Source organism: Myotis lucifugus, unplaced genomic scaffold, assembly GCF_000147115.1.
Source record: "Myotis lucifugus unplaced genomic scaffold, Myoluc2.0 scaffold_84, whole genome shotgun sequence".
NCBI classification, from domain to species: Eukaryota; Metazoa; Chordata; class Mammalia; order Chiroptera; family Vespertilionidae; genus Myotis; species Myotis lucifugus.
The window spans coordinates 2754837-2775530 of NW_005871132.1; the positions used below are offsets into that span (position 1 = coordinate 2754837).

General features: G+C 39.3%; 1 protein-coding gene across 17 annotated transcripts in view; it reads right to left on the minus strand.

Annotated features, from left to right (window-relative positions):
- The window catches only part of GSK3B (glycogen synthase kinase 3 beta), a 179095-nt gene that overhangs the window by 12963 nt on the left and 145438 nt on the right, over positions 1-20694 (minus strand). For 10 of the 17 annotated variants that reach the window (XM_014457738.2, XM_014457737.2, XM_023755765.1 and 7 more), the window contains 3 exons: positions 18717-18903; positions 7915-8013; positions 7213-7318 (listed from right to left, as the gene is read on the minus strand). In XM_014457738.2, coding sequence (XP_014313224.1) covers positions 7230-7318; positions 7915-8013; positions 18717-18903 — 375 coding nt within the window. In that variant the 3' untranslated portion in view covers positions 7213-7229. Of the gene's footprint in view, positions 1-3058; positions 3111-7212; positions 7319-7914; positions 8014-15834; positions 16431-18716; positions 18904-20694 lie in introns of those variants that run through there. The other 7 variants (XM_006090920.2, XM_023755763.1, XM_006090922.3 and 4 more) reach the window with 3 other exon arrangements.

Here is a 20694-nt window from a genome sequence, read left to right on the forward strand (position 1 = left end):
CCGAGGTGTCCCACACTGTGAGAGAGCACAGGCCAGCTGAGGGACCTCGGCCCCCCGAGTGCACAAATTTTTGTGCACCAGGCCTCTAGTTATCTAATAAAAGAGAAACATGCAAATTGACTGTACCCCCGCTACACTCACAAGCCACGCCCACCAGCCAATCAGAGTGACTATATGCAAATTAACCCAACCAAGATGGCAGCCGGCAGCCATGGAGCTGGAGCAAGCAGGAGGCTTGGTTGCCCCGGCGATTGAAGAAAGCCAAGCTTTCTGCCTGCCTGCCGGCTGTGGCCTCCACTAAAGGCAACAAAGTTTCAATTATATAAGCTAAATAAATCCCAGATCCCTGCTTCCAGCCAGCCTCCACTGGGAGCTTGGGTGGCTGGGGGCTGTGGCCAGCCTGCAAACAGCCATCAGCCACTCACCCAGGCTGGCCAGGCACCCCAGCGGGACCCCCAGCCTGAAGGGGGTGTGGCCAGTCTGAAAACGGCCCTCAGCCCCTCACCAGGCTGGCCAGGCACCCCAGCGGGGACTCCCACCCTGAAGCGGCTGTGGCCAGCCTGCCAACAGCCATCAGCCACTCACCCAGGCTGGCCAGGCACCCCAGCAGGACCCCCCGCCCTGAAGGGGGTGTGGTCAGCCTGAAAACGGCCCTCAGCCCCTCAACCAGGCTGGCCAGGCACTCCAGAGGGGACCCCCACCCTGAAGGGGGTGTGGCCAGTCTGAAAATGGCCCTCAGCCCCTCACCCAGGCTGGTCAGGCACCTCAGCGGGACCCCCACCCCGATCCAGGACACCCTTCAGGGCAAACCAGCTGGCCCCCACTGATGCACCAGGCCTCTATCCTATATAATAAAAGGGTAATATGCAAATTGACCCTAACAGCAGAATGACTGGGAATGACTGGTCACTATGACATACACTGACCACCAGGGGGCAGACGCTCAATGCAGGAGCTGCCACCGGTAGTCAGTGTGCTCCCACAGGGGGAGCTCTGCTCAGCCACAAGCCAGGCTGATGGCTGCCAGTACAGCGGTGGTGGTGGGAGCCTCTCTCACCTCCTCAGCAGTGCTAAGGATGTCCAACTGTAGCTTAGGCCTGCTCCCCATGGCAAGTGGACATCCCCGGACGGCTCCCAGGCTGCCAGAGGGATGTCTGACTGCCAGCTTAGGCCCAATCTCCTGGGGAGCGGGCCTAAGCCAGCAGGTGGACATCCCCCGAGGGGTCCCAGACTGCGAGAGGGCACAGGCCGGGCTGAGAGACCCCCCGAGTGCACAAATTTTTGTGCACTGGGCCTCTAGTTAATAAATAAAGCCTAAGCGACCACCTGATCAGTAGCTATGACATCCATGACCACCAGGGGGCAGATGCTCAACCCAGGAGCTGCCAAGCTGCGGTGACTTGGCAGCTGTGGTTCTCAGGTGATGCACCCGGAACCAGAGAGAAGGGAGCCTGATTCCGCAGCGTGTCACCCGAGAACCACCCTCTCACAATTCGAGACCCCTTGGGGGATGTTGGAGAGCTGGTTTTGGCCCGATCCCTTCAGGCCAGGCCAAGGGACCCCACTGGTGCACAAATCCGTGCACCAGGCCGCTAGTATAAGAATAAATTCTGTGTTTTACATACTCAGAACTGTAAACCTACTTTTGCCTCACCCCGTGTATTAACTCACCAAGTGAATTTGAAACCTTGACACAGAATAGATACAACCTCATTGGTGTCAGTGAATTGGCCAAACTGGCATATATGCATGGGTCTTATTTCAAACACAGAGCCAATAGGAGGAAATGGGTAAAATACTGGACCTAAAAAAGACAACCATGTTCTTTGGCTACTAAGTTGGTAACACCTAAAAATAAACATGTGTACCCTATTCCCCCTACCCTAACTCTGAGCTGGCTAATGTTAAGGTAATGGAGAAATGGAAAAAATGTGCACTGTCAGTGGACAGTGTAAACTGGTACAAGCTTTCTGGAAGGAAGTTTGACAATATGTATCAGATTCTTCATACCTTTTGACTCAGCAATTCTACTTCTAAAAACTGGGACACAACCCAAATGTCCAAGAATAAGGAATTAGTTAAATAATTATGATACAGGTTTAGAATATAATGCAATCATATACTCCCATACAGTAAGAGCATAAGCCCATTTAATAAAAGCATGTCTCTCTGTCCATTCATATATAGACTAATATATAAAATAATGTTACCTTTCACTACCTATGGAAGTGAGAATATGGGAGACTCCCCAACCCCTAAAATAACTGTATATTATGTAATTAATAGAGAAAAACCCGTTTGTTTGTTTTTTTAAGCTGTATACTTTAATGAAACTTCACATACATTTAGGTTAGGTAGAGAGAACAGAAAGGACAGGGTTAGGAAGAGGAACACCTGAGGGCACATACTGCAGATTCTACAACTAGACAGGATATGGATACAGCTGTTCCAGTGCACATGTGAAAGTGGCATAGAAAAACAGTACTTGGGGAGTGGGAGAAGAAATGGTAATTGTCATTTTGTTTAAATGAGAATTTAATACATTGACATAATTTAGCATTTCATCTCTCAATATCAGTGGAAACAAAAAAAAAATGCGAGATGCTGTCCAACTAGGAAGAACTGGCTGATGATATAGGTGACAGAAATTCTGGGGTAAAAGTAACTATAATAATTAAGGAAATGGGATCACTGGCTCTGGCTAAATCTGAATCATGACTTTAGCAAAATTAATTTCAAAAAGCTCAGAGAACTAACAAGTATGATTTTGTGGCTAGAGTCTTCAAAAATAATTTCTGACCAATCAATTGCAAATAATATCAATGCAAAGTAGAGGGAAAAGAACCAAATAAATCAGCTTAAAGGGTTTTCTCATATGAGCTCATATTAAAAAATATATGAGAAGAAGGACACATATGCAAGGAAGAATAAAAAATAACAATGTGAACTGGTAAGAATAGGCCAGGCTTGGTTAAAATAAGTAACAGCAAAAGGTTTTCAAAGCAAGATCAAGAAAAGTTAAATACCCTGACCAGGTAAAAAGACAGAGAAGACAGACCTTGTCCAACACTCCTATCATGATTCCCTTTTCTGTTAGAAGGGTTTTCAACCTGGAAAGGATATAACAAAAATCCTAATAAACAAAATGCAGCCCAAGGAAGGTGAGGGCAATTTACACATGTAAATGTCATTAAACACAGAGCCTATAGTCCAAGAAACAAATTCTTAACATGGACTACAGAAATGCAGTTTATACACATTCAGGCATTAGAAATTTCCCTGTCTTAAAAAAGTTTTATTTTCATCTTTGGCAGTTATACCTTTTTGAAAGAAGAAATCTGAATGTTTTATTGCCAACAGCAAAGCATTTTACAAAGTTTTTAATAACATTATTATATATATTTAAGGTTGGTCTGTAGCTAAGCAAACAAGAAGATTAACTAATTACCTGGAGACTACCAGAAGAATCATCTTTAGTAAGCCTTGCCTGGTCCCATTTAACTTATTTTATCAGTATTTTCAACAAAGGGAAAAAGACCACCTCTAGAAAGCCCTGCCTTGTCCTGTTTGATAGATTTTATTAATTGCTTGAATATAGACAAGAAGTTGATGTGTTTATGAAAATGTGCAGGTGATATACAACTGTATAGAAAACCTAACACCCTGACACTTTAGAACAGGGTTAGTTTTAAAAACCTCATTAGTATGAGGGGCATGTTAGCCATTACTAAAATTTGAAGGATTTTTTTTAATGAATGGGTTGGTTCTATGTAACCCCAAAGTAGAATCACTGAGTAGAAGAAAGTATAGGGGAACAAATTTTAGGGTGAAAAAAGGATAAACTTCCTAACAGACTGATATATAGATGGAATGTGCTCCTTCTTTCAGTAATGAGCTTCCAATTACTGAATATACATAAGCATGGAATAAACAATTAGTTCTCAGTAGGTATGAGAGGTGAACTGAAATCAGTTTTCAAATTAGTTTTAATAAAAGAACCATTGCCCTGCAGACTGATATACAAAACAAATGAAGAGAGAAAAACTGCTGTAGTTAAAATTCCCTACCACATGTCACATTTAACTATTCTAGAACTGGATCAGGTGATCTCTTGATTAGTGAAGCTGTGATTTCTCAAGATTTGTTAACCAAATAGTTTAGATGAATGGTCTCTCAAATGGAGTGAATGAGAGGATGTTTGGGGTGTGGAGAAAATCAGAACATACACACACACACACATACATGTATCAAAATAAGAAATTATACTTTATGGATTGAGACTAGTAGTACCCGTAATTTTCAAGAGTTTGTCATGTCAGAGCCATGATCAACTATAATGCTCCCAGAAACTGAGGTATTTTAACAATTTTAAAAGAATGCAAAAGTTTTTGAGAGAGAAAAAAATCCACACCTACTAATTTAACATAACTTTTTGCATATTTCTATCTAGTCCCTATCCACACATTTTGGGAATTATCAGCATGGTACATAATATTTTTTAAAGATTTTCTCCACATAAATTGAGTATTTATTTCCACAAATGTCTATAAGCTTCATAATTATTTCATGGTTAATAAAAGTGGAGATTCATAATGTATTAAAACGATTTCCTACTGTTGACCATTCAAATCAGACTGGCTCTCCTTTTTGCTATTATGTAATTACTAGAGGCCCAATGCATGAATATTTGTGCAAGAGTAGGCCTTCCTTCCCCTGGCTGCCAGCACCGGCTTCCCTCTGGCACCCAGGACCCAGGCTTCCCTCACAACCCCGGCTTCGTCTGAAAGGACGTCGGTCTAATTAGCATATTACACTTTTATTATTATAGATTCCTATCTCTGTACACGGTAGATGTATCCTGAAGATAAATCCCTAAAGTGGAATTAGTGCAATAAAAAGTATGAACTTCAATGGTTCTTGCTATATACAGTAATGCTTTCCAATGGGTCTTAATCAATTCACCTGTAGCCACTACTTGGACCTTGAACAAAACACAAGCTGCGCACTCTGTACATTTTGTACCTTACTTCTCAGAACTCTATGCAGTGGGTAGTTACTATTCCTGTTTTATGGCTAAAGAAACTGAAGCTAAGGCAGGCAATAGAGAGCATGTATATTTTAAGGTCTTATTAAAAAATATAATTCACACCATCAAATTCTTATTTAAAAAATATATAAACATACATATATATTTATTTAAATACAGGCAGCTGTTCATGTCATACAGTCAATCCATTCATCTAGATCAGTATTTCCTGAGTATTTGATAACATACTTGGCTCTCACTACTTTGGCCCCAAAGAAACTGTTTTCCTTTAACTATACTGTAGTGTTATACCTTAAGCTTACACGAGGGATACTCAGAAGTATCCACATGAAACTCACTATTACATTTATTGTTGAAATGGTGATGAGAACTTCATTTACTATATCTCTTACAATACCAAATCCAAGGCCCTGACGGAGAAGAAATACTTTTCACAGCAGGGCCAGAAACACTTTGCTTCTCCTAAGCCACAAGTGTACTTTTAATCTAATGAACAGTGAAAAATTTTAACAGATAACATTTATTTACTTTAGCCACTAGGAAATTCAGAGCAATATCTGAAATCCTCTTTGGTAACTATTAAGCTATTCAAGACATGCATTTTTCTAAACTAATTTTAGCTCTGCTCTCAGCCTACTATTCCTCTATTAAGTTCCCCACCCCCTGATTTACTTCAACTTTGAAGTAAACTTTAAGGATCATAGTCCAGTGCCAGTTTCCATATTTATGTGGAAATCTGACTTCAGTAGCTATAAGAATGTGTGTGTGTGTGTGTGTGTGTATACACATAAAGCAATGAAAATATTTTTTGGGTAACTACTATAATCTGCATCAAATGTAAAAATAACCTTACACTCCTACTAGGCAAATTGCCTAAAAACCTTAGTTTAGTATTTCACATTAAGAAAATCATTTAGCCCTAGCCGATTTGGCTCAGTGGATAGAGTGTCAGCCTACGGACTGAAGGTCCCAGGAACACCAGTAACTCCAGCACTCAGTTTACCACTGTTATTTCTGGCCAAGGGCACATGCATGGGTTGTGGGTTTAATCCCCAGTAGGGGGCGTGCAGGAGGCAGCCAACCAATAATTCTCTTTCATCATTGATGTTTCTCTCTCTCTCCCTCTCCTTTCCTCTCTGAAATCAATTAAAAAATATATATATGTAAAGAAAAATCACTTAAAATTACTTAAAACTTTCCAATCATAATTCTTATTTTTATTCATAGTCTAAAGTAATTCTGATAAAACTCTGGAAACTAGCTCAACAAGCAAATGCATTTAGTTCAGGGTTAGGGTCTATTTCAGGTTTTGAACAATCAACATAACCTAACCTGTGATCTAGTAAGTTATTAATAGCTCATCTAAGCAATCTATATTTGTTTTTTAAAAAAAACATATTTTATTGATTTTTTACAGAGAGGAAGGGAGAGGAATAGAGAGTTAGAAACATCAATGAGAGAGAAACATCGATCAGCTTGCCTCCTGCACACCCCCCACTGGGGATGTGCCCGCAACCAAGGTACATGCCCTTGACCGGAATCGAACCCGGGACCCCTCAGTCCGCAGGCCGACGCTCTATCCACTGAGCCAAACCGGTGCTGGCTATATTTGTTTTAAATAGATAAGTAGTATATATATTTTAAAAACTCTGTATTTTACATTTAAAAAATTTAAAGCATATTTTAGTACATATTTGGTTTTTATAAAATTTTTCTAGGAGAGCATTGCCACTCATTTTACAGAAATGAGAAAACTAACAAGACATACTAAAACTAGTAAAGTTTTAATGCCTTTCTCAAGGTAGCATGTGCTAATAGAACTAGAAGTGAAAAAGAGAATTTTCCAGACTTCTGGAATGAAGATAGGACATGGACTAGCATGAAATATTTTTAATCTTCACTAGCAATGTCGCAAAAGATTAATATTGGACAAAAACAAACAACTTTGTGTCAGACAACAGATGGATTCTGACTTTACTGTTAAATGCAGGGAACTAATAATGAAAGATTTCATCTCCTGCAGCATAAATGCCCTTAGGCAAAAATGGGTCTGATCCAACTTAGTTCAATGTAATAAATGATTTAATGAAAATAAAGTCAGCTTCTGACATCTGGTTTTTTGTAAGAAAAGAGGAGATACCAAATTCTGAGCCTGAGTAGGCTACCTAGTATATTTCTAACTTCATTTTAAACAGCATCCAGCCATTCTTCCGAAGAACTTCAATTCACACAAGGGTTGGGTATTTTCAGCATATCTGTAATGACAGTGATCTGTGCCCAAACAGGCCACACCATTAATTGGCTAAGGGACCGGCAGTACACTAAGCTGTACCCTGGGAGACCAACGAGGGTTTTTTTTTTGATAGAAGACCTAATCACATTCTGATCTAAATCTTAGTTAAATGTACCTGCATTGCAGTTTTAGTCCTGTTGAATGATTAAACTCACCAATCTATATTTTATACTTCTTAAAAATTTGCCTCTCTAGTATACTAATATAGTTTACATTCAGGGTGTTGGAATTAAAGTGAATTATCTTCAATGACATTACGTCTGTACAGATTGCTTTCTGCTATTGGCATCTCATTTGATATATAATCAAGAAATTATATGGAAAGTATGACTTTAAAAATAACAAAAAAATTTAACATAATAAGATATTTACACCTTATATAAAAAGTTATTTATGGGGTCCTTTTGTGCTTTTTGAAAGTAGAGCACTATTTTATTCACATTTATTCTTTTGGCTGTGCTGTTGATACTTGGAAGGTATTAAATATTCACATGTATCAAAAGAAATAAAATGGAGGTAATCATGTCTTTTAAAAAACAATACATTTTTATAAAAGAGACTTATATGTTCTCACCTGAGGCTGCTGTGGCATTTGTTGGGGTTGAAGCAGCTGCTTGAATCCGAGCATGAGGAGGAATAAGAATGGTAGCTAGAGGTGGATTACTGGACAGTTCTAGAGAAACAGTAAGAAGACATAGGTTAGAGCTCACTTTTAACTTTGTATGTGAAACAACTTTATTGGTAACAATATGTGATACTACAGTAAAACACTAGTTTAACAGAAAAAAAAAAAAGATGTGATAAACCTACACCTGAAACTAAATGAGCTACAGAGAAACCAAGACACTATCTGCTAAAATTAGAATATGCCTGAGAACTCAAGATATCTGGGAGAAGCACTGGCCAAAAGTTTGAGATTAAGCATATCAATAAGATCTATTTCCATCTTTTAATAACTTAAATATACTAGATTTTCCCAAACTACTCTGATAATATTTGACTAAGGAACTGAGGGTGATGGTGCCAGAGAAAAAAAGAATATGACTATAGTTCATGAAATAAAACAGCATAGTTCATTTTTAACCGCAATCTTATACCTAGCAAAGCAAGAGAATCCCAATTGCCACGGCTGGGATGAAAATGGAATAAAAATGAATACAGGATGTAGTATTCTCAGTAACTTAAAAGAAAGTCAGATTTACCATCGCAATTAAGATAAAAATCTGCTAAAACAGAAAGGCTTCTTTAAAATCCATCTATCCATTGAACAATATTGAACATGAAACAGTGTGTTAGGTCCCAGGATACACAGAGAGAAAACGTTAACTGTCTATGTATGATCAACAGAAATAGAAAATGGAAAGACAACTAGACAAACAAGTTGGCACGAAAGGCAATCAACATATTCAGGATACAGGCACTTTTTTTTTTTTTTAATTTTTTTATTGCTTAAGTTATTACAAAGAGTATTACATATGTCTCCTTTTTTTTTTCCCGCCCTTGACAATCCCCTGGCTTCCCCTAGCCCCCAGTGTCTTATGTCCATTGGTTATGCTTATATGCATGCATACAAGTCCTTTGGTTGATCTCTTACCCCCCCCCTTCAGCCCCCCCACCCTCCCCAGGATACAGGCACTTTTAAATTAAAAGATTTCTATGACCAAATGCCCAACATTTAAAAATAAGAACATATGACCAGGGATTTTAATATAAGACTTTTGGACAAAGTTTAAGATAAACTTTAAAATAAACTCATTATCAGGGTTTGTGGTCACTTTACTCATGGTCCATGCTTCCCATTTGTTTACCCTCTTTTACTAGATCATCTATCTTTCTGTGTATCTGTATGCCTACTTGAGGGGGTCACGATGGTTTTATGTCTTACTAGAGGCCCGGTGCACAAAATTTGTGCACGGGAGGGGAAGGTGTCTCTTAGTCTGGCCTGCACACTTTCTAACCCGGGACCCCTCGGGGGATGTCCGACTGCCGGTAGTCAGACATCCCTCTTGCAATCTGGGACTGCTGGCTCCTAACCACTTGCCTGCCTGCTGGCCTGATCCCCCTAACTTCTCTCCCCTGCAGACCTGATCCCCCTAACTGCTGTCCCCTGCTGGCCTGATCCCCCTAACTGCTCTACCCTGCTGGCCAGATCCCCCTAACTGCTCTCCCCTGCCAGCCTGATCCCCCTAACTGCTCTCCCCTGCCAGCTTGATCACCCCTAACTGCCTCTGCCTTGGCCCCGCCACCATGGCTTTGTTTGGAAGGATGTCCAGTCTAATTAGCATATTACCCTTAAGATAGAGGCCTGGTGCACGGGTGGGGGCTGGCTGGTCTGCCCTGAAGGGGGTCCTGGATCAGGGTGGGGTCCCCTTGAGGAGCCTGGGCAAGGGGCCTGGTGCGGTTTGCAGGCCAGCCACGCCCCCATCGGGGTGGGGGTCCCCACTGGGGCGGTGCCGGCCTGGGTGAGGGGCTGGGGCAGTTTGCAGGCCGGCCATGCCCCCATCAGGGTGGGGGTCCCCGCTGGGGGGCATGGCCGGCCTGGGCGAGGGGCTGAGGGCCGTGTGCAGGCTGGCCACGCCCCCATCAAGGTGGGGGTCCCCGCTGGGGAGTGGGTGGCCTGGGCGAGGGGCCTGGGGTGGTTTGCAAGCCAGCCAAGCCCCTGGCTTTGTCCAGAAGGTCTCCCAGTCTAATTAGCATATTACTCTTTTTAAAAAAATATATATATATATATTATTTATTGATTTTTTACAGAGAGGAAGGGAGAGGGATGGAGAGTTAGAAACATCAATGAGAGAGAAACATCGATCAGCTGCCTCCTGCACAATCCCTACTGGGGATGTGCCTGCAACCAAGGTACATGCCCTTGACCGGAATCGAACCTGGGACCCTTGAGTTAGCAGGTTGACGCTCTATCCACTGAGCCAAACCAGTTAGGGCAGCATATTACTCTTTTATTAGTATAGACTAGAGGCCTGATGCACGAAATTCGTGCACTTGGGGTGGGGGTTGTCCCTTAGCCTGGCCTGCGCCCTCTCGCCGGACGGCTTAGGCCCGCTCCCCAGGGGCGGGCCTAAGCCATCAGTCGGACATCCTTAGTGCTGTCACGAAGGCGGGAGAGGCTCCTGCCACAGCTGCTGCACTCACCAGTCATGAGCCCGGCTTCTGGCTGAGCGGTGCTCCCACTGTGGGAGCACACTGACCGCCAGGGGCAGCTCCTGTGTTGAGCGCCTGCCCCTTGGTGGTCAGTGAGTGTCATAGTGACCAGTCGTTCTGCCATTCAGCTGATTTGCATATTAGCCTTTTATTATATAGGATTTGGGGTAAGGGCACACTCGTGCGCACGCGCGCACACACACATACACACACACACACACACACAGAGAGAGAGAGAGAGAGAGAGAGAGAGAGAAAGAGAGAGAGGAGGTAGGTAGGTAATAGGTGTGTGTGAAGGGCTTGAAAAAAGTAATCCTCTTTTTCCCTAGGTAGTAGTCATTTGGTCTTTGGTAGGAAAAGTGTGGTAGCTAATGAAGGGAAAGAAGGGGAAAAGTGAAGAAAATAAAGAAAATAGGAATCAAAAAGGGAGAAGCTGCCCTGGCTGGTGTGGCTCAGTTGGTTGGAGTGTCGTCCTCACATAGTGAAAGGTGGTGGTTTAGATTCTGGTCTGGATACCTACCCAGGTTGTGAATTTAATCCTGGTCTGGTTGGGTACAGGAGGCAACCAATCGATGTCTGTCTGTCTGTCTCTCTCTCCCTCCATCCCTTCCTCTCTCTAAAATCAATTAAAAAAAAAAGATTTTTTTTTTTAAAAAAGGGGAAGTTATGAAATCCTGGAGGCTTTGCCACATCCAAAAACACAGAGGAGAGTATAAGTAAAGTCCACAAAATAATGAAAAAAGACTTGGTTTTTAACCTACAGTTGCTAGTAAATGCCCTTTTTTGGGGGGGAGGGGAGGAATGAGGAACATTTCTGTAAACTTTTTTGAGTCAAACATTTTAAAAGTTAAGAATTCTAAACTGGACAATCACATATAGTTCTATCTCCCTCCAAACTCTATCTCATTGTCCTCTTCCTTAAGTACAGGCATTCCTTAAGGCCCATCACTTTCCATCTATTAGATCTTTTCTACTTCAGAGAGCTTGTTAACTGTCACAGCTATGTCTGTGTGAATGAAGAAGCCTCCTTGTACTCTTGTTATAGTCCTGTTTTCTACACTACAATTTTGTCCTTTTTGTGGGTTCTTCTATGGGGATTTCACAAATAGTCCAGTTTGTTTGTATTTGTTTTTTTGCACGCAATTACTACCTACTAACCATCTGTCTATCTATGGCCATTAGTAAGAAAATTGAGACAATAAGTGTGGACTCAAACTGCAGTAAAAGAATGCAAAAAAGGATGACATTTTGGAGGACAGAAATAGCAGAGCAACTGAACTATTCAAGATCAGGAGAGTGCATGTGCTCTTAAATATAGAGAATAAAGAGTGTAGAAGAGACTGAAAATAAAAAAGCTAGTGTTTATTTACTAAATATGTATGCTAGGCTTGAGAGTAGGAAGATAATTAAGAATAAGGAGGGCCATAATATTGAAGTGGAACTAGCTTTGGACAAGAGGCAGAATTCTTGGGAAGAATAAGAGATAGACTGTTACTTCAGAGACATGATTCAAAACAACATGTCAACAAGTTCCAGAAGTTTGTAGAAAAGTTAATTTATAAGGATTTCTTCAACCAATTGCAGAGGCCATGAAACTATTCATCAAAAAGCCACTTAGTAGTTTATCAGGAAATATTAAGAATGTTTTGATGGTGTATCAGTATGTGCTCCATAACCAAACATTTAATGCATGCACAATTTAAGAAAAGTAAAATGATTTTCAAATAGATATCAATAAACCACCCAACATAGATATCAATCAACTAAAAGGTTAACTAAATTTATTTAACTAAATTTTGCTGCAAAATTTTTCATTAAAATTTCCATGAAAAGACAAACTGGATAAACTCAACCACACCTAATCATCTGACAAAACCTGAAGTTTCCCTTAATCTGAAATGTCTATTCTTCCAAATATAGAATTCCAAAAATTAATGATAAAAGAAACAGGTAAGAAACTTTCTTATTTGTTGGGGGGGGGGGGGCATATATGTTTGTTCAAATTGTGTAGTTTGAAAACTGAAGATAAATTTGAGAGCCACAATCAATGTGTTAACTAGAGAAAAGAGATAAAATAACTCCTTTGTTAACTAGACCTGCTCTTACAGTGATGTAATAAAAAAATACCAGTCATAAGGTAGAAGGGACTCTTCTTCCTTTGTTAGGTTTGAGGGAGCTCAACCCTGCAGATCCCCAGAAAGGAAACATTAAGAGTCAGACTTTCTTTGTGTGTATCAGTCCTCTTATATATATGAAAACTGGCAATGATGGTCTACATAGTTAAGCTGTTATTTCTCTCCAGTCATAAAGGTTTAAATGATTTTAACAATGGTGTGCTCATTTCATTTGTGTACTTTTTTGAGCAGTAATTCAAATGCTAGGATGATGCACCTTGATCTCACACATTACTGAACTTGTTTTTTTTTTTAGTTAAACAAGAAACCTCCTCAAAACTGCTTTTCGCCTCCCCTAACAATTTCAAAGTCCCTATGAAATCCCCGATCAACTTACAAATGCTGACTATATCCCATACTCATTCAGAAAAGTAAATACTAATTAGAAGATCAGACAAATAGGTAACAAATATTACAAGGCTTACTCTTTTTTAAAATTTAAATTCTTTATTGTTTAAAGTATTACATAAGTCTCCTTTTTCCCCCCATTGACCTCTCCCCAGCCGCCCCCACACCCCTAGTCTGTGTCCATTGGTTTTGCTCATATGCATGCATACAAGTCACAAGGCTTAGTCTTACTCCTGCTGCTTGGTGATAATGGCGATGTTTTACATGACGACAAAATGATATCTGTAAAATCCATAACTACTTTGCCTCAGAACTGCCCAAGAGGGAGCATCACAACTTACATTAGTCACCCCAAAATGCATGAATGTGTTTAGTGCACTACATTTACAGTGGTGATATATTTTAGAAATTATATGTGGCAATGTTAGTATTTTAAAAATTCTGGTGATTACAAGAATAAGCTTTATAAATTAAAATTCTTATACTCAGCATTCCATTTCTGATGAAGTTGAATAAACATAGCATTACTATGAGATGAATTCTTCTATCCAACTAATAATTTTTGAGCATTTAAAAATAAAACTGCTAATATTTTGAATTTTGGGGAAATCAGTCTGTGTTTTTCTGTATCCATTTATACCATGACTTTATACATCTCACCCTGGCATGGCCTATGTTGTTAGCTTTATTTCTTATTTTCATTGTCTTTCTGTGGAGTCAATTCATTTTTATAGTCAGAATTTTGGAGCCAGATGGGTCCCTGAATATCCTTTACTCCTACTAATATATTTTTTTAAGTGCGGAAACTCCAAACTAATGCCTTGGCCAAGGTCTACAACTAGTTAGAGACTGGAAACTAATGCTAGGTCTGACTTACTTCTTTTCATATGGAATACTTGTTGGGGAAGGTCATCAAGAAGATATGGCCACATGTTGGACCTTCAAGCTGGACACAATTGGAGGCTCCTCCCCTGCCCTCCCCTTGTGCATTGGAATGTGCACTATGTTTGCTTTCCCTGGTCCTAGAAGCTGCTCCAAAGATACAGCCTTAAGATAGAAATGTGGTGTTGAGATTATCTGGACTGAGCATGTGACTGACCCCAGTTATGGCCCCCTAAGTATGTGACTAAACCTAGTTAGGGACTCTATAAAACCTTTTAAGATTTGGCAGGTGGGTGCTGAGATCTACTTGTCTTGTCACCCAACACAAGTTTGGTAAGTTGCCTTGCTTATTTCACCTGCCACCTACCAATTTGAAGGCCACCCATGAATTTTCTCAAGCTCTTCCTGTAGTGCATTTCCACCGATTTAGCATTTCAGTACCTAAAAGAGTACAGCTTGCTTATCTAGAAAATGTACTCTTCTGGACTGATTATAAACTATTAAAGAATAATTCTGACATCAACTTAAGTATGAACAGCTCTACCTCTCACTTATTTACAGAATAATCCATTTATTTATATCCAGATTTTCTCAAGTTCATTGTCTTATAAAAAAAACCTTTTTATAGCCATCTTCACTCAGAAGAACACAACAGAAAACAGGGATAGCCCACAGGAAAGGTTTACAGTTTAATTTTTAAAAAATGGAGGGGCACTGCAAATTAGAGCAGTTTATGAGTTTCACTTTATGATCTGATTCATATCCTACATATAAGTTAAGTTCCTATCTTGCCCTGGCTGGTGTGGCTCAGTTGGTTGGAGCATCGTACCATGCACTGAAGATTGCGGGTTTGATTACCAGTTGGGGGCACGTATATTTCTCTCTCACGTCGATATTTCTCTCTCTCCCTTCCTTACTCTAAAATAAATGAACGTGTCCTCATGTGAGGATTAAAAGAATTCCTATCTTACGTCAATTTATCCTTGCCATTGTAAATTATAATAAAATACGCTAAAACGCGAAAAGTTCTATATTAAGGCTTATAATAATTTGAGAATAATATTGGAAGGCACCTCATCCCTTCAGGTGGTTGAGATATTGTGCCTACTCTGTGGCTCAGGATAAGGCTGGCTAGAAGAAATGCCTAAGACATAGAAAGGCAGGTAAGCAGATGAACTGATCATATTTATGTGAATCACTATTTTATATCAGGAAAACTGATTTAAAATTCACTGCTACAAAGATCATAGAATCTGCTAATTATCATAAATAATGAGTTGCATAAGTTTTGTAAATAAGTAGTCTACTGCTTTCAAATGAAAAAAGTATAACCTTTTGATGAGCTGGGCTTCAGAACACCCGCTTTAGTTGCCTATCCGCAACTTGTTCTCAATCCTGTTTGCATCACTTTCTATTCCGTGACACATTCCTACACTGTTAAAAATTGTTCTCTGAACCTTTACTCTTTCTTAGTGTCCTTTTTTTACTTACTTTCTGGATCCCCCTTTCTATTTCACCGTCTGCTTTCCTCACATCCAGATACCCTTGCCCTTATACTCCAAGACATCTACATCTGCATGAGTTTGCTTGTTGCTCTCTGTCTGCCCCAAATTTCCAACTTTTACTCTCATTTAAGCGGTTTTCCATTCTTCTGGCCTAGCCAGTAATCCACTCTTCCTCCTTATCTCTCCATAAAGCTGCCACTCTTTCAGATAACCCAGCTAAGTTGTAGAGCAGTAAACTCTTCAAATTAAACCATACTAATATAAATAGTTGATAATTTTTTTAAAAAAATATATTTTATTGATTTTTTACAGAGAGGGATAGAGAGTTAGAAACATCGATGGGAGAGAAACATCAATCAGCTGCCTCCTGCACACCTCCTATTGGGGATGTGCCCGCAAGCAAGGTACATGCCCTTGACCGGAATTGAACCTGGGAACTTCTAGTCTGTAGGCCGACGCTCTATCCACTGAGCCAAACCAGTTAGGGCAATAACTGATAATTTTTACTCACCCCTGGCCACCCTTGTCCTGGCCTAAGCCCACCATGCTTGTTAAAATAATTCGTTGGTAAAATTTCGTACCAATTTGGGTAGAAAATTGGGATCGGGGATGTTTGTGGTGAGGTTAATTGGAGACACACCTTTAAACATACAAAACAACCTATTTCCCAATATATTCCCGCCTTGGAACAGGCAAGGAATTGGTGAATAAAAAGAAATATTTTGGTGAATAAAAAGAAATATTGATCCCTGTTGGGATTTCCTGATTCTATCTACTTTCTAAGGCTTGATTCAGTTATGTCTACTTTGAAATCGAATGATTGGAGGAAAGGGGGTGTGCCAAAGGTATGATCTGGTTTCCAATGTCTGGATGCAGATGATACTGTCAATTCAGGGTCCTAGAACACTGAAGCCCAGGGCTGGAAAATGAAAGGTCTGACAGTCTCATGAGTTGTGGAACCAGGATGTCAAAAGGTTCTCAAAGTTTTCTGTCTCTTATCTGTCATCTTTCTTCTTCCAGGAATACTTCTTTTGATTATATGAAAGTAATACCAATTACTATTTATGGCTAATTACTCATGACACAGTAACAAACAGCTAATTGCAGTTAGCATTGTTCTAAAGCTTTACTTTAATACAATACTGTATTTTTCTCAAGTTTTTACTCTTTTTAAAAAAATATATATATATTTTTTTGTTGATTTTAGAGAGGAAGGGAGAGGGAGAGAAACATCAATGATGAGAGAGAATCATCGATCGGTTGCCCCTGTACACCCCTCACTGGGAATCAAGCCAGCAACCTGGGCATGTACCTGTGACTGGAATCAAACCCAGGACCCTTCAGTCCGTAGGCTAACACTCTATCTACTGAGCCAAACCGGTTAGGGCTCAAGTGTTTAGTCTTCACAGTTCTGTTCATTGGCAAGGTTTACCTTACTAAAAGAAGCTAGATACAAAAAGTAACATATTACATGACTCCACTTATATGAAAGTGACTAATAAATCAAATGCAATTATAGTAGTCCCCCTTATTCGCAGGGGATACGTTCTAAGACCCCCAGTGGATGCCTAAAATTTAGGATAGTATCGAACCTTATATATGTTTTTTTCCTATACATACATATATACCTATGATAAGATTTAATTTATAAATTAGGCACAGTAAGAGATTAACAACAATAAAATAGAACAATTATTAAAACATACTGTAATAAAAGTTACGTGAATGTGCATGTGCTAGCTCTCTCTCAAAATAGCTTATTGGACTGTACTTATCCTTCTTGTGATGATATAAGATGATACAATGTGATGGGAGGAAGTGAGGTGAATGACCTTGCTCTACAAGAGGCCAAGAGTGTCCAACCTAACCTTCTGCCAACTTGAAGTAATATTATTTACATTATTGACATTATCCAGCTTTCTCCTGATCCAGAGATCAATGTTTTGAAAACAACTTATTCTACTGTTAAACAATTGAATACTTCATTGAATCTTAATAGCTTTATTCAATCTCTATTTGTGCCGGGTGCTGAAGTATTTATAGTAAGCCCAAATGTGTACTGCTCTAATTTTTTGCAACTATTTTCAATTTTGCAATCTGGAGAAAAAATATGTCTACTCCTTTCTTTAGAAAACAGTCTTTGAGGTATTTTTAGACAGCTTTTGGGAGTCCCTTAAGTCTTCATTTTTCCAGGCTCTATATTAAATTCTGCCATTCATTAATATTCTTCTTAAAATTGCATAGCCAGAACCAAAAACAACATTTCAAATGATTTCTAATCAGACCTAAACAGTCTAAATAGTCCCAAGATATGTGAATATTTTTCTTTTATAAATGTAGTTTAAGACTACATCAGCATTGTTAGTAGTTATGTAATACTGACAGCTTAAGATTACAGAAAACAGAATCATTCAAGTCTATTTTACCAGCAACTCAGGTCTTCCAAATTCACAGCTTAAGCAATGCATTTGTCCACATTCAATTTAAATATGGGCTAAAAATACACCTTAGAATAAAGGAAATGTATCTATTTCACCATAGAAAGCTTCCTGTCTCTCTTTTTAGCTTGACTAAGCAGCAGACTAATCAATCAATCAATAATTTATTTATTGCTTATTTTATCTATGGGAAATTGTACTCTTCTAACGTTCAATTCTGAAGAAAGTCACATCTTTAGAGGCAGTGTGGTTGATTAAATGAATCACGTAAGGTCTTAATCAGAGAGAAAAGAAGAGAGAACATAGACGTGGTGAAGAAATAGTGTTTATCCCTGAATCTTTTAGAAACCAGCAATGCAAAAACTCCAGTTTTCCTTTGAATGTTTGTTTTCTCAGCAGCAGCAGTGGTGCCAAGCTATAGAGAGGATGGAAATTTCTCTATATCACTTATATCAGTTTTAAGAAAGAGTATAGCCCTCTAGTTCTCCCCATTTTTAAGATATCTCAATTTAAAAAACATAGCCACCAATTTGTTTCTAGGTTTATAAAACTTGATATAAACCCTTGGGAAGCAAGAAATGCTACATGTTCTAAGTTTCAAATACAAACCTGAAGATCATATTAGTGAGATCTCTATAACTTGTCATATGCCAAGATTTATTATAATTGGCTAAAAATCAGAGAAGCTAAGCCCATTTGAAAAATTTTATCTAACATACAAATAGTGGTCTAATAAGTGGTTAGAAAGGCTCTTTCCCACCTGCATAAGTACTTAGAATGTTCATTTTTGTCCTACAGATTTTAATCAAGAGTGTCACTTCACGTCCATGTATAGTTTTCTCAGAAATGGTGAAAGAGCTAAATGTTTGAAATTACCTTGAGTGGTGAAGTTGAAGAGTGCAGGGGTGTCTCGCCCATTTGGTAGTTTGACATTTGGGTCCCGTAATTCATCAAAAAATGAATGTGCACAAGCTTCCAGTGGTGTCAGTCGGGCAGTTGGTGTATACTCCAACAGACGGCTACACAGTGCAATTGCCTCTGGTGGAGTTCGGGGTCGGAAGACCTGCAGTACAAAAAAGGGAAAGAACAATTAATGTTTTTTAAGAATCTTAGCAATATATCCCGAGTACTGAGAATTCTTACCACATACAAAAACATGGTTGCATTTGTGAAAGTAACCTTCTAGAATGAAAAGAGTTAACTTCATATAATTCACCACACTGTGGTGAGCTGCTAATTAAAGACTATATGAGAAAAGCTCAGAGAAAAAACTAGGAGAAGTGGAAAAAAAAATCTATATATGCTAATCATAAAGCAGAACAATCTAACATGCACACAAAATATGACAGGCACAAGAGAAAGGATGAGTTCTGGAGGCAAAAACATGAAGAATATAAAAATTTTTTTAAAGAATATAAAATTTTAAAAAAGTTTTGACTGCAGTGGCAGTAGATAAAAGTTTGCCTCTTTTATGTGATTTGTAGTAGAACAACTATTGATAATGGAGAGAGCACTTTTCAAATCTGGCGATCAATATCTTTTAAAAAAGAAAAGCTATTTACTCTAAGTCTATAAATGTCAATGATTTTATATTATCTTGTTAATAAATAGAACCTATCATTATTTGAAGAAATTCCTGAATATCCAGAATTTGACAAAATTTCCAAAAACTGTTTTCTCAAGTAGCCGTTTCTCATGAACATGGCCAGATTACCCTCATTTGTATGAATACTCTAAGGTTTTTTTTAATCATGAAGAGAGAAATGTAGTTTTCATCAAGAGCCATTAACTCACAGAAAAAGTCAATTGAAGCAAAATGCAAATAAATTAATTTGCTTAAAGGAATAGAAAGCTTTCTACTTACCTATGTCTTAAAATCCCTAATCAATACATAAAACTATGAAAATATACTTCGTTTTAAATTATGGACAGTTAAAGAATACAAACAGAAGGGGAAAATAAAACTTAAAAAAAAAAAAGGAAACACTGGCCCTGGCCGGGTAGCTCAGTTGGTGGTTAGAGCTTCGTCCTGATGCACCAAGGTTGGAAGTTCAATCCCCAGTCAGGACACATACAAGAAAGAACCAATGAATTCCATCAATAAGTGGATCAGATTGTTCCTCTCTAAATCAATAAATTTTAAAAGTCTGCTAAAAAAAATGAAACATGTATCTCTTGATAGGAAGAACATAGACTCAAACAGTAGGTGTGGTAGTAGCAGTAGTGGAATTAACAGACATAAAAAGAAGCAGAAGTTGCCCTAACCGGTTTAGCTCAGTGGATAGAGCATCGGCCTGCGGACTCAAGGGTCCCAGGTTCTATTCCGGTCAAGGGCATGTACCTTGGTTGCGGGCACATCCCCAGTAGGGGGTGTGCAGGAGGCAGCTGATTGATGTTTCTCTCTCATCGATGTATCTAACTCTCTATCCCTCTCCCTTCTTCTCTGTAAAAAAATCAATAAAATATATTTAAAAAAAAAAAGAAGCAGAAGTGCCCTGGCCAATGTTGCTCAGTGGTTGGAGCATCAGTCCTCACACCAGTAGGTCACGAATTTAATTCCTGGTCAAGGGCATTGTAACTGGGTTGCAGGCTCAATCATCAGCCCCAGTCGGGATGTGTGCAGGAGGCAACCAATTGATGTGTTTCTGTCACATCAATGTCTCTCTCTCTCCTCCCTCTCTCCCTGTCTTCCACTCTCACTAAAAAACAAAAGAAACAAGTATTCTTAGATGAAGATTAAAAAAAAATGCAGAAATGTATAAATGGAGGGAAACAGACCCACAAATGAGCAAAGGATATGCAGATTGTGACATGGCATGGAAGAGCCTGGGAGGCTAAGGTTTCCTAATGAGAA